Source organism: Anolis sagrei, chromosome 5, assembly GCF_037176765.1.
Source record: "Anolis sagrei isolate rAnoSag1 chromosome 5, rAnoSag1.mat, whole genome shotgun sequence".
Taxonomy (NCBI): domain Eukaryota; kingdom Metazoa; phylum Chordata; class Lepidosauria; order Squamata; family Dactyloidae; genus Anolis; species Anolis sagrei.
Genome location: NC_090025.1, coordinates 28,509,708 through 28,524,686, shown reverse-complemented (window position 1 = coordinate 28,524,686; position 14,979 = coordinate 28,509,708). Strand labels below are relative to the sequence as shown.

General features: G+C 37.9%; 1 protein-coding gene across 4 annotated transcripts in view; it reads left to right on the top strand.

Annotated features, from left to right (window-relative positions):
• CXXC4 (CXXC finger protein 4) overlaps positions 1-14,673 on the top strand; it is a 79,743-nt gene extending 65,070 nt beyond the window's left edge. For all 4 annotated transcript variants that reach the window (XM_067468628.1, XM_060779145.2, XM_060779143.2 and 1 more), the window contains one exon: positions 6,295-14,673. In XM_067468628.1, the coding sequence (XP_067324729.1) occupies positions 6,295-6,339 (45 nt within the window). In that variant the 3' untranslated portion in view covers positions 6,340-14,673. The remainder of the gene's footprint in view (positions 1-6,294) is intronic.
• Positions 14,674-14,979: the final 306 nt, after the last annotated feature.

The window sequence follows — 14,979 nt, the reverse complement described above, 5'->3', positions numbered from 1 at the left end:
CCTCAGTGCTCCTAGATCTTGCGTTACACCTGGATAACCACACGTTGGCTTCTCCCTGGAGTTCTTTTTCCCAGCATAGGTTGATGTGCCTGCCTACTGTGTCAATTTCTGTGAAGAGCAGACCTGGTCACATGCCTGCATGGCTTAGACTGAAACTAGATTGCTGTATCATGTTGTGTGTGGAGCTGTCTTTGAAGACTGAAAATTTCATCTAGTAAAGTGTTGCTCTAAGAACCTTGACTGAAGCCAGATTTTTGAAACATGTTACTCCATTGTTTTATCAGTCACATTGGCTATGAGTTGGTTTCAGTTTCAAGTGCTGGCAATCCATTTTTAAGTTTTTAGAGTATTATGAGTAGAATAGCTAATGGAGCCCCAAGAACTCTCTCACACACATACATACACCTTCTAGTCTGTTAAGGTAATCTGATAGGTCCTTCTGTTCTGGCCTCTGTAATATTATTGGGATACACAAGAGGGCCTTACCTGTTGGTGGCACTCAGATTTTGGAACTCCCTACTCCAGAAAGTTTTTTTTGTCTGTTTTCCAGGGCCAGCTGAAGTTTGGGAGATATTTTCAGCGTGTTTTTAATGTATCTGTTTTATTGATGCTTTTTATGTCTCTTTATTTTTCACAGAAATCTTTTAATTCACAGCTATTAATTATTGCTTCTATTTTATTGATGTTATTGCTTTTTGGATCATTAATTCATTTTCTATTTGTGCACACCAACAAAGAAAGTGGAAATGCAAGGATTTATTAGGGCACTGTCCTCCAACTTGATGATCTCTTGATTTGTTAAACTACAACTGCCATAATTCTCATCCATCACTGCCATTCACCACATGTGATTGTTGTGAAAGTTGTAGTCCAACACATCTGGAGGTCACCAGTTTGAGGGACATTATATTAAAGGTTTTCAGTCCTAATATCCTGCTTTTAAAATCCATGATATATGTATTTCAGAGCAAAGTGGGCAATCTGTGTTTCTGATAACCCTCTGGATGTATTCAGACATAATTACAAATGAAGGTTTGGTGGCATTATGTTATTGTACTTAGAGATGCCTTGAGGTGTGCACATTTCTCTCCCTGCCACCTGCTCTTCCTTCCCCTGCAGTGATTTCATGCCTCTTAGTCCTAATTTGTAGTTCTGTAAAAACTACCAATCTGACTGGAGTGAGTAGCAGGGTTGGGAAGCAAGGAATTGTTACACAGTAGTGTAACTTTCTCCAAAGCTCTTTGAACCACCAATCACGATTTGGCAGTGTGTGCTAATTCTATCTAGGATAGAAGATAATTCTATCTAGGGTAGAATTATCTTCTATCTTCTTGTGCAAAAGCAGCTATAGTTAATAAAATAATGTGTTTTTGGGAGTTGCTTCCAGGTAAGTGTGTGCAGGATTGCAGCCTAGTTTGGCACAATGTATACAGCTTGGCCTTGGCACAACCAAAAGACTACAGAGTTAGAGTTTAAATAATAGAGTTAAAGGAATAGCTCTCCTCCCTCTAGTTATTTTGTCCAGTTTCACGCATCATCTTATGTTACATGGAACTGGAAGCTTTCCTTCCCAGCACTGCATATAAAGTGGCAGGAATCCTTGCATACTTATAAAGCAAAACACCTTAATGTAGGCCTGATGTAAATATATGCAAATTCTGGGTTGCTGTGAGCAATGAGCAGAAGTAAGTTTGGTGTTGGCGGTATTGGGTGTGTATGTACTGCATATAGCATGGCTGAAATCCCAATATTTCAGTCTCAGATAAATCCAAATGTTCCAACATTTCAAAGATGAAAATTGGGATATAAATGTCCAAGTAACATTAGACTGTGATCAAAATGGCAAACCTTATTAAATGAGGACAAACACATGAGCTAGGAGAGGTTACAGTAGTTTGCTTTTGCCTGATCCTATTACAAAGGGCAAAATTCAATTCCATCTTCCTCTCCCCACTGGTGAGTTAACTGTACGCAAAATACTTTTGCATTCTGGACTTGGCAGCAACTGAAATCAGATGAGGACAAAGGAGCAAAATGAGAGGAGGGGAAAGAAACTGGAACATCTTAAAAGCATATAGTTCAAGAGATATATAATTGGGACTGCCCCTGCTATATTGACATACTTAGAGGATATGAAAATCTAGGTATATATGAATATAGAAGAATGAGAGTGTAGAATTATCTTGGCATCAATTCTAGTGTAAGACAGCACTCTTGAATATAACCTTTAGATTCCTACAAACAAGAATATCATCATGGGGGAGAGCTTCTAGTTCAAATAGTTTCCTGGTGTTCTCTTGGCAGATAAGGTTGGTGATAGTGATAATGATGATTTTGTACATGAAGATGGATATTAAACCAAAAGATACATATAAAGTTCTACTAGTAGACTGTGCCTGAGGGCTCTTTTACATCACACAGTTTGAATGCTATGGCTTCACTTTAACTGCTATGGCCTCATTGAATTATGGGATCTACAGTTTAGGGAAAGGTACTGAGAATTCTCCGTTGGAGTCCTGTCATACTTCACTAAACTACAAACATAGTCTGTTGCCATGGCAGTTAAAGTGGAACCATAGGATTATAATTGTCTCATTGTACTACTGCTGAACCTCATGTTGAGCCTAATAAGTTGCAATGGTTCGTTTCATTTAAAGTTTTTGCAGAAGAAGGATTTCTTTTGGCCAGATACATTTTTTTTTCATGTAGCATTATCACATAAGAAGCACCATCCTGCCAAAATGCTTCCTTCCACACAGATATTAGATATAGAAACCATGTTAGTTTTGCCAGGTTCTTTTTTTTTCTACATAGATGCATGCTTACAACTGTGCATGGGGAGATGTGTATGTTTTCCAGGGCTATAGATACAATATAATAACATATGTAGGGCTCTTATTTCGTATTTCGAAAAATGAAATAAAAATGTAGGGCTCTGCCTCAGGATGATAAAATAAAGTTTACTAATTGTGAAAATTAAGGCTGGGAGAGAAGGGAACGTAGAAAAGAGGGGTGGGCATTGAATTTAAGAAAGTAAAATCTCATTTTCTGTTATGCTCCTTCCGAGTAAAGGGTTATCTAAAATCAAATAAAATGAAATGAGAAAATTAAGAGGCAGCAAAAGAAAGGGAAAAAAATTGCTAAATAATCTTTTCCCAAGCTGATTTTTCTAGTAACAACATTTTGCTTGTGGAATTAACTATGTATCTCCAAATATAACTCAATGAACCAGCCTAATTTTTTAAATCCATGTTGACTTTGGGAATTTCACCTAACAAGAGCTAGGGGTGTAACTATGGGTGCAAACTGAGATAATGCCGCCTCCCAAAATGAAATTTTCATGCAGTTTCCAAACTTTCCAGCCTTACAGGGACTGAGAAATCTTTCTCATTCCCTTGGCAATGTTGTTTGCCCCTTTTCTTAGGACACCTGAATTGTACTTGTAAATGTTCACCTGAAGTTTGAAGTTACTGCCAGGTGTCAACATATGTTTCGACACTATGTGATCATTGGAAATAAAGCGGGGGGGGGGGGGGGAGATCAGAAATCAGGAAGGACAGCTCTTTCTGCTGTTGCTTGGCAAAACTATTATTTCTTTTTTATATATGGATTTGGAGATCAGAAAGCTTGCATGTATGACTTCCATGGCTAGAGGAAATGGGAATGGCCAGAACATGGGGGTGCCAAGAGTTTTTAAGGAACGTGACCATTGCACAGTTCTCTGCATCTTAAGTTGTGCCTTGTGCCAGCCTTTAAGATGTTCCTATACTGTAAAATAATAGAATAATAGAGTTGGAAGGGACCACATGGTCTCAAGCACAAAGTACCCCTGACAGATGGCCATCCAGCCTCTGTTTAAAAGCTTCCAAGAAAGGAGCTTCCACCACACTCTGAGGCAGAGATTTCCACTCCTGAATAGTGCTTACAGTCAGTAAGTTATTTCCACTGTTAGGTGGAATCTCCTTTCCTGTAATTTGAACCCATTGCTCTGAGCCCTAGTTTCCAGGGTTGTAGAAAACAAGCCTCCCTTTTCCTTATGACACCCTTTCACATATTTATACATGGCTATCATGTCTCCTCTCAGCCTTCTCTTCTGCAGGCTAAACCTACCCAGTTCTTTAAGATGCTCCTCATAGGCCATGGTCTCCAGACCTTTGATCATTTTAGTTGCCCTCCTCTGGACACCTTCCAGATATATATCACTTTTCTTCCCTATATCCAGCCTTTAGAAGCACTCCCCAGAAACTCAATTTGAGATTCTGTTTTGAAAGCACAATGACAGCAAAATGAATAGATACTCACCATTCACTTACCATTTGTATAATTTAAAAGATGAATGCGAATCTTCAGTATGTATGGAGCCTAATTTGCCGGCTATGGGCCCATCTTGGGCCCACACAGTCTTCTAAAAATACAAAAAAAGTTAAGTCTTAAAGTTCTTAAAAATCTACTTCTCGTGTTGGAAAATAGCTATTAATGTAATGTTCCATTCAGGAGATTCAGTGACCTATTTGAATGGTTTCAAGAGGGACAATTGACCACAACATTGTTTTACATTCCTGCCTGCCTGCCCACCCTTCTTCAGGTTTTCTGACAAAAATGGATAGAACACAAGCATTTGTGGGTGTGTGGAAAGGGGTGCAAAACCAAACCAAACGAAATAAAAAACACCAGACTTGAGGCCCCATCTGGTCCTGGTTTTTCCACCCTGCATTGAAACATTTCTATCTCCCCCCACCTTCAGCCAGAAAATATCTCAGAGTAGTTTACATATCAGCCTAAACACCTTGTTAGTCACTTTTAGAAAGCTTTGGTTTTTTTTCCATTGCCATCATCTCCCCAAAACTGTGTTACATCCAAAACTAGTTTTTAAAAAACCAATCAAATTAAATCTTATAAGCTTGAAAGTCTAACTATCCTACTGTGCCCATGGAAGCACATAATGCAATTATGGGGTAGGGCTGAAATATCAGCTCTACTGTATCTGCCAAGTGAGATATGGGTCTGGGATAAGCCCCGAAACTGAACAGGAAGGCAAACAGACAGCAAACAGTATATTTGGCCCAAGGATCCAACAGAACTCAGCACTACTTTCATACCAGTCTACTAACAGCACTGGTTAAGACAGATAAAGTTTATCTGAAGCCTCAAGGGCCTATGTGACCAGGACAGCATGTAGTCAGAGCTTGTTTGTTGTTTAAGAGGATATTCTCAGTGCCTGGCACTGGATGTAACTATATTGTCTAGTTATTAGCACTGGACATGTAGAAGTATCTGAGATCTATGTGACCAGAACAGCATATAGTCGGAGCTTGTTTGTTGTTTAAGAGGATATTCTCAATGTCTGGCACTGGATATAACCATATTGTTGTTGGCCCTGGACATGTAGAGTTAGCTGAGATCTATGTGACCAGGACAGCATGTAGTCAGAGCTTGTTTGTTGTTTAAGAGAATGTTCTCAGTGTCTGGCGCTGTATGTAACCATAACATCTGGTTTTTGGCCCTGGATATGTAATAAAGCCATTACAGAATTTTTAGCATAGCACATATGGCAGAGCTCAACAAACATGGGGAGACATCAGCTATTGTCAAAATGCAGTTGATCAGAGTCACTGAAATAGATTATCATACAGTTGAATCTTTAATTTTTGATTTATGCCAAGATGATTTTGCCAACAGTTCTTTGGATACATTTACCTGGAAGCAAATCTAATTGAACATAGTTACTTTAACTCATGAGTCAACATGTGTAGGATTGCATTGTTAGTTTTCAAGCTACTGCTAAACTCTTTCTTGTTTTCATTAACACTTGGTTTTTTGTGACACAGATTTTCTTTGTTTTGTTTTTTAAAAATGTCAAATGTGTGCTTCTTGACTAAAAATAAATGCAAGTAAGCGTCACACACATTTACTAGGTGGGTGAAAGGCAGGTGATATCCGCTGGTGGAACATTTCCTCTGATTGCTAGTGGTTCACTCAAGAACTGTTTTAAAATCTAAATCAGGACCTTTGATTGCGAAAAAGCACAGTTTCTAAGCTAAAGACCTTTTTTAAGCACCAGAAGATGCTGTAATACAGCTATGTTAACTAAGGTTGCAATCCTACAAATACTTGTCTGGGAGCAAGCTCCACTGAACTCAACAGTACTTACTTCTGAGTAGATGGGTACTTGCACTATAAGAGTACAACTGATATATAAAGGAGTAGCAGAATTAAAACAGATTAATAAAGAAAAAGAAATCTTTCAATACAATGGAAAGAAAGCTTAACTTGTTTTCTTGCTTTTTTTTATAGAGAACACCTGTTCCCAGCGCCGAAGCATTCCGATGGTTCTTTTAAGCAGTAGTATATCTTATTTTCAAGGCAGCCTGAAGTCTTGTTTTAAGAAACTGCTTAGTCCACCACTGGAGAATATATTCAGATCCTATTTTCATTTATGTATAGGGGTTTCCTCAAAAAAAAAAAAGAAAAAAAACCCAAACAGACAACAAATTATGAAGTAGAGTGGTCTCCAGGTAAGATGGGGGAAAGGAGCTTTGGAAGCTTTGGAGAACAGAATCTGAGATACAACAAAACATTCCCTCTCCTGCAGAAATGCCTGAACATAAGATAGTACTGTTTTACCTCCTTTTTCCATCATGTTTACTGTCTTCACTTTTATATGAATGCTGTGTCCCCTCCATGCATTACAATTCTTGTTTTCTTATGTTTTCATGCTGTTCAGACAACCCTCTTGCAGTCATTTCTTGCACTTCCTCTCTCAAATGACTCAACTGCATTATTTGCATTTGGCTCCAGTGTTAACTGTTGCCCATTGCTTTCCTCTCTAAAGGCCCTCTTAATAAGAAAACACTCCACAGGAGAGAACATTCACCAGCTTTGTGAGGGCTACTCTCTTATCAGGAGACCACCATATCTGGGACCCTGGGAAATTGGCCAATTAACTCACATTCAGTAAAACACAAATCTTTTTTGATGTAATTTAGCTATACTAGTGAAGTTGTTGTCTATTTTTAAAGTGGCTGTAAAAAAGTTTGGGTAAACCCCTGCTATAAAATAATGTATCTTTACAAAGTACCATATCTATACTTCATTTGCCAATATATGTGTTTCAGTACTGTAAACTGTACAGATAGCAGCTTGTATTTTATGTGTTTAGACACAAAGAGACAATCACGTCTGAGCATCTATGGAGATTAACTGTTTGTACACAACCATGCGATTCTGCAAATTCAATCCGGAGCAATAAATCCAAGCTTTAAGTATTATTTTTGCCAGTTGTCCAGTAACAGCAGTAGCAGAGGGAGCACTATTGTTGTTGGGTTGTGCTTTCTTAAAAACCATGTGCTCCTCCATGATTCCTAATGCAAAATTGGACAGGAGTAAAGATAATGATGAATCCACCAGTATCTTCAGACCATACTGTTGTACAGAAGGAAAGACACATGATGTAAGAATTAATCTTCATGAGCACTATATTACAGCAGAGATGCTCCACTTGCATTGCTTCTGAAAGAGCTTTACTGTAACATCTACTTGTCAGTTAACTGGTTTTGTATTCCACCACGACATTGAGTTTACATTATCAATTGATATCCAAGGGCTCACTTCAGCAGCACATACACTAAAATAGGAATGAATTGATATCCAAAATTAATGTTATTCAGAGTCATTTCCAAATTATTTTACAATATCAAGTAAAAAGAGGCAGTGTCTTAGAAGGAACAGGAATCTGTCACTTCATATATTTACCTTCCTGTGATAAGTTGCTTTATTGGGAGAGTGAGAATGCTTTATACCAGTGGTTCACAACCTGTGGGTTTCCAGGTGTTTTGGCCTACAACTCCCACAAATCCCAGCGAGTTTACCAGCTGTTAGGATTTCTGGGAGTTGAAGGCCAAAACATCTGAGGACCCACAGGTTGAGAACCACTAGAGTATCTCAAAACTATTTTTGCTCCATGTGTACCTTTAGTTCTTAGACTATTTTGCGGATTTCAACAGAATTTCATATTCTTTGCAATCTTCTCTCCCACATCAGAAGATTCTGATCTCTTGTAAGATTTTTACAAATGTTAGCACTTTTAATAAAAAAATGAATAATGGAAAATGAGTTATTGGTCCTCTACATTTGCAGGTTTAACTTCTGTAAATCTGTTTATTGGCAGATTTGATTAATATGTTCTTCTGTAGACATCTCAGGGACCTTTGGGACAATTCTATAATCAACTTCTGCTCAAAATTGACCACTGAGTCATGTTGGAAGATCTAGAGCAGTGGTTTTCAACCTGTGGGTCCCCAAGTGTTTTGGCCTACAACTCCCAGAAACCCCATCCAGTTTACTAGCTGTTAGGAATTCAGGGAGTTAAAGGCCAACACATCTGCGTACCCACAGGTTGAGAACCACTTATCTAGAGAGTCCTAGAAAGAAGATGTCTCTAGAATTCTACATCCTGCAGAGTGATCCTATAGGCAACTTCCCATGGAAGTTGACCACATAGTGGCTGTGAAAGACTTGAGATACTGTTTCAGATTTCTAAGGTGGTTTTTAATTTATAGTTTTTCCACTTTCATTAGGTCCTGCATCCCTAACACTCACAAAAGTGAAGGGTCTACTGTATTATGATTTGCTCTGCTTAGTTTCCTTATACTGGTCCCATTAGCAATAGGTGGAATTCTCCAATCCATTCACTTTCCTGCTCAGGCTGTGCTTAAAACCAACCAGAAACAAAACAAGGGTAGGATAGTGCATTTCAAACCATATCAAGGTAACATATCTGTAGCCATCTTGTTAGAAAACAGAACTTTGTGTACTTCAAAGAAAACAAAATAAAATAGATGGAGAAGAGAAATATGGGGTAGGGAAGGTGTTTAGGAATGTGCACAGCCCCAATTGTACTAAAGACAGCATAGATGTAGAGCGTGAGAGCCATCTTAGCATCCTGCAAACTTCAGCCAAATCATCATGCTTGCATATTGTAATTAAAAAATAGCTTTCCTTGGTGCAAAAAGTGCGTGGGTGTCCACTGAAAACATGCTGGCAGTTTGTAAAACTTTGTAAGCCAGAGGCTGGTTGTACAGGCTTCTAGTGCTTCTCGTATGGATGGATATTCTAATTTTTATATTTGGTAAATCTTATACTCCAGTATACATTCCCATAACCAAAGATGCATATTTGAGATCCCATAATATTGATGGATGACTTATATTTTGGCTTGATATCCTCACAATTGTTCTGTTGTGCTAAAAAGAGTTAGTTTTATGCTTTTGTGATTCACGTTTAGAGATGAAGACTCCCACCTACATTTCTTGCTACATGCAGAATTTGTGTGTGAGACAGATATTCCTGGTTCATTTATTTGAAGTACCAATATTTATGCTATTTGGCATATATTAATTCCTGAAGTTGGCATTTCATAAAATTCTTCCCTTTCCTGTCATCTCCTCTACCCAAATTTCAAAACAACCAAAGCATACTGGCCATTTCACTGTAGGAACACAGGCATTCAAATATATATGAAATCGACTGTTTCACATTGTCTATTCCTATAGCAGAAGACATTGCCACAAAAATGGGAATTTCATGTGCAGAATTCTAATGCCCAGGCAGGCACAATAATAGGAAAAGTAGTCAGAGCATTTTCTTCAGAATGTTATCTCAATTTGTTTTGTTTCCTTTCTTTTCATTCTATCAGTGAGAAAATTCATAAGCCTGAAGAGTATTCGGTGTTTTGGACAGTAGCAAAGTGTTATGATTTAAGATAAGGAGAAAAAGGCCATCACTATGAATCATTTCCTTTCTCTAACCTGTTTCCGACTGCCATTAAAAGAAAGGGTTTTGTTACTGGCTTTTAATTGTTGGTTTCTATCAGTTTTATGACAGCATAAGCTCTTCAAGTAACATTTGCAAGGTAACAAAAACAAAGTAAATTAGTTCTTGCACACCTCTCAGCAAGGATATGATAGATAATTCAAAGAAAATGAAACCTACTTGCCGTATTGCTCATGTATAACTTGACTTCATGTATAAGTTGAGGACATGTTTGGGGGCCAAAATTATGGATTTTTATTTGACCCATGGATAACTTGTGTGGGTCATTCCAAGGAGAAAAGAAAGCACAAATGCCACCTCAGGGGGCCCAACATTCCTGGCCACTACCATTTCTCCATCCAGATACTCAAAAAGCCCAGAAGCGGCATCACAGTGGAGAAAGCAGAGGGGGAAGTTGAGGGTTCTTTTAGATCAGATGGACTAAGTTTCTGCCTTTTCACCATTGTATTCAGAAAAGGGGATGGTTTCTTTTTTGATAAGGGTTAAGATACAGTATACTCATTAATTCAAGGAAGTCAGCCCAAGTTTTTTGAGTTGGTTTTTGGACTAGACTTATATATGAGGATGCAGGGCATGTCTCATATATATCAAGAGAATGTTAAAGTGATGAAAACAGCAATCCAAAGGGTAAGGACACCATAGATGACGCATACCCCCATTGGGTTATTACCAGCAGAGCAGAAGAATAGGTAGAACTAATTTCAATTCTTTCCTGGATTTTATTTTTTAAGCAAATCCAGTAAAGCTGGAAAGGAGTTAAGACAGAGTGTAAAGAGAGATTAAAACACAAAGTTTTGCTTATTTTATTTTTGCATCAAATTGCAAAAGTATTCTCCCTTTTGGACCAGATTACAAGACATTTTCTGCATGTGGAATTATTTCATCATGTGTGTGAAATATTAATTTGTGCCAAAAAGTAGAAATTAGTGAGTGGTTTTTCCTCTAGAAAAGTGTTTTGGTTAAAAAATAAACAAACCAAAAAAGCCCTCTTTTTGTGTAGCCAAACTGGATTTTGGAGGTTTTTTACACATTTTTCTCACAACAATAGGGGTTTTGTCCAAACTTTTAAAAAAGCCCAAAAACATTTTCTCAACATGCTTTTCCTATCAGCATGGGAATAAGTATATTTATTAACATATCTAGCCTGCCATCCCGATATGCTATGGTCCCAGGGATATATTCTTTGGACTATAGCAGTGGTTCTCAACCAGTGGGTCCTTGGGTGTTTTGGCCTACAACTTCCAGAAACCCAAGCCAGTTTCCCAACTGTTAGGATTTCTGGGAGTTGAAGGCCAAAACATCTGGAGACCCTCAGGTTGAGAACCACTGAACTATAGCATTGCAGTTTAAGGTTGCTTTTAAAAGACGTTGATTTCTATGAGATTTGTGGTCCTAACTTTATGAGGACTGAGATTGGGCCATTCTAGATTAACTGATCAGTTTTGTAAATATTTGGGACATTCTCTGTGTATTTCTAATGGAAATCCTGCAGGGAAAATCCACAGTCTCTTTATGAAGGGATGAAAGGTAGTAACAATTTAAAGCAAGGTCTTATGAAAAGTGAATGAATGCTCCCAAGTCCTGATTGCAGATTTCTACCTCTCACATGAGCTGCACTTTGAATTTTTTTCCATATGTACAGTATGTGCACCAATATGCAAATAGCTGTGTCAAGAACCATGAAACAAGCAGGCAAGAGATAATTAACTATCTTGATCTCTTTGAGCTGGAAAAGTTTGGAGGAACCTGTGAAAGCAGAAATAGTACCAAGTTTTAATGACAATAGGCTGATGATCTTTTCAGCTGATACATAGTCCTGACCTACATGCACATCCATAGCTGTAGGAAGTAAAACAACATTTCTGTATTGTTTCATTCATGGTTCTTTGAGACAGGTTCAAAGGTAAACACTGTGGCCAAAATTCAGTTATTAATTCCAACAAGAATAAGTCCATCAAATCAATAGGAACTTGATAAATCAACCCATATGTCAATTCACAGGCACTGAAAATTAGTTTCAATCTGGAAACTCCTATCACCATAAACTTTGAAGCTCTGCTATCCCACTTTAAATGTTATGGCTGCTTTCTGTGTAATTCTGGGGGTTGTAGCTTAGTGAATTCCAGAACTGAGAATGTTCAAGGTCCTTTTGTAAACTACAAATGCCAGGATTCCAGAGGAGAATTTTAAGTGGAATAGCAAAGAGTTGCTATGTGATAATCTTCCTAATTTAGAATCTGGATCCGTGAGCTGAAGCCCTACATCAAGCAGGTCGTGTATACAGCAATTCCATGTCTACCTCCACCTATGCCCTTTTACTGCACAAAAGCTTATACTCTATTCCCTTGTATCCATTTCACCCACTGCAGCTGGCAAACCCTAAAAATGGACATTGCTCTTACTAAAGATAGGGGATAAAGGCTTGCCTCAGCTCGGGAGTGCACTTACATTTCCCTCAGAGCTACGTAGTCTGAACTGCCTCCCCCAACCCCGGTTTCTTCCTCTTCCCATCTGTAAGCAGTAGGCAGCCACAAGGCAGAACGAGTGTCCATAGAACAGTGTTTTGCACTTCATCCAAAAAGACAGACACATGCAAGCCCCACTTATGCATGCATGTTGCTGATAGTGTTCTGGCCATTGTGTCTCTTTCTTAACCTATGCTGATGGCCGTGGAACACCATCCAAAATTTTGCTGACATCAAAGGGCCCTTCCAGACAGTCCCTATATCCCAGGATCTGATCCCAGGTTTTCTGTTTATCCTAGATTATCTGGCAGTGCGCACTCATATAATAAAGTTTAAAGCAGAAAACCTGGGATCAGACCCTGGAATTTAGGGCATGTCTGGAAGGGCCCAAAGAGACACACCCAACATCTCCTGTAACACTTCGGGAGGTCTTTATGATCTTCTATTTTTGGCAAAGCCATTACTCTTGGACTATATGTAGCATCTGCTTTCTGCTAGTTCTTTATAGATGGCATGTGGTCAGCACAGGAAAGCAGGCTATGCAATGAAATAGGGCTAGCTTCCCAAAGGCTTGATCCTTGCTGGAGAACTCTCCCTGCAGTTCTGGTTCTGTGCCATCCTGGATGAGGTCCTTTCATGTTCTCTACCTTAATTGTGGAGCAATGAAGTTGTACATAGCATAATGTTTAAATAACAAATGGTTATTTAAACATTATCCTCATAAGCAAATTTGTGAAAGCCTTATTTGTCCACCTAACTGTTAAGCTTGCCTTGTTTGGAAGGAAAGTTTTGTGATCACTCTTTAACAGAAGCAGGCACAGAAGAATTTACTTTAGGTGTGCAATTATTCACAGCAATGCACTTCCTGTCTAATACCCTGATGTTACACGTGTCAATGTCAGTTCATTTCTGGAGTTTAGTTCTGGTTTGTTTGATTGATTTTAAGAGACCTAATGAATTTGTATATTGTGATTGTGATGTTTTACATGTCAATCCCAATTTTTGTTTAAAAAACACACGTGATAATGCTTATTTTTAAAGAAGAAAAACATGAATATATATTATTTTGATTCCTGCGATTATTTCAAAATTTTCTGAAGTATAATTCTACAACATCATGGAGCATTTTCATTTCATTGACCCAATATCTGTACATTGTATTGATATATTTAGAGTGTTTTAGTTATTAGTGTTTTGAAGAAAGAAATTTATTTTCTGCTTTTTTAAAAATGCTTTTTTCTCCCTGATGTTCTATCAAAAATTATTTGTAATATAGCAGATGGTTAGGAACTGAAATCTAATTTGTATTTCCTCCTTCAAGACTGCAGCCCTGGGCACGCTTCTTGAAGCAAGCTATAGACCAGTCAGGGGAGCTTATTTCCAAGTAGACTTATATAGGATTGTGCTGGAAATAAGAAAAGTTTCATAATGTGAACCACGCACATATCCGCACTCTCTGATCTAGTAGTTTCTTGCCAGAGAATTCCTTGAATGGAGAAGTAACACCCACTTTGTGCCTGCCTCATATTAAACATAAGACTCAGAGTTGGGACAAAGGAGTGTAATTTTAGTGTTTTTTTTTTAAAGAAACCAAGCACTTCATATGTCAAACCAAATACAATGTGAGTATATATACCATACCCCAGATAAACCTGTTCAATTATAAAGCTGCAAGTGAAGCACATGTAGAGATTAATAATAGTAAACTCTGCAAGAGAAAAAGAAATATCCCCTTTTGTTCGGAATCCCCCGGTATGTAAAGTCATACAATTAACACTAAAGCATATGAAGCCTTTAAACTGGCTATGTCTGTAATCAAATAATGGGGAGGAAAAGAAGAAGAAGAAAGTAATTAAATGAACACACCATTCAGGGTCGACTACATCCAGCAAAAAGCAGTGGTAGGTCTTTGATCATGGTTGGTTGCATAGTGATATCAAACGGTTGGTTCCCATGTAACAGCTAAATGTTTCAGATTTTGTTTTTATTAAATTTGGCAGTTTCACACTGGGATCTGCTGATTCCTGGCACGAAAAAGACAGCTCAAATATAAGAAAATGTTCCATTTTCACAGTTGCAGGGAGTTGGGATTACCTCTCCTCCATCCCAAAATATGGGCCACAGCAATGTACTCCTTTCACACTGTTCTATTTCTGAACTGTGCAGTTATCGATTACATTTTCTAATAGATTTTTTGTGTAAAATGTATGTATGCTTGTGCAATTATGAGGGGGGGAAAGCAGTTTTGGAAAATGGTGTGTTTATTTCAAATCACTTATGGGGCATGTACAAAACTGTATAAAAACCATTCAGTTTGCCCAGTAAAGTTGTTTTTGTGATATTTCTGTGTTGTTGAATAAAGGAATTTAGTACTCTACAGATCTTTCTTTTTCCATGCACATGAAGAGATTTCCTTTGAGGGATCTTAAATAATAAAAATATGATTATCCTTGATAACAACTCATGCAAAATAACCAAAAAGGTTCAAATTCTTAATTAATACTTGAATAAAGTCAACGTGATTTTGGTACAATGTATGGAGAATGTTTTTGGTTTTTATTAACATTTGACTGATGTTTCATGAGTTGTAAACTCGTTGGACCCATTATGATTACAAAACAAAACAACACATATTAAAGATATAGAATAATAGAATCATTGAGTTGGAAGAGACCTCGTGGGC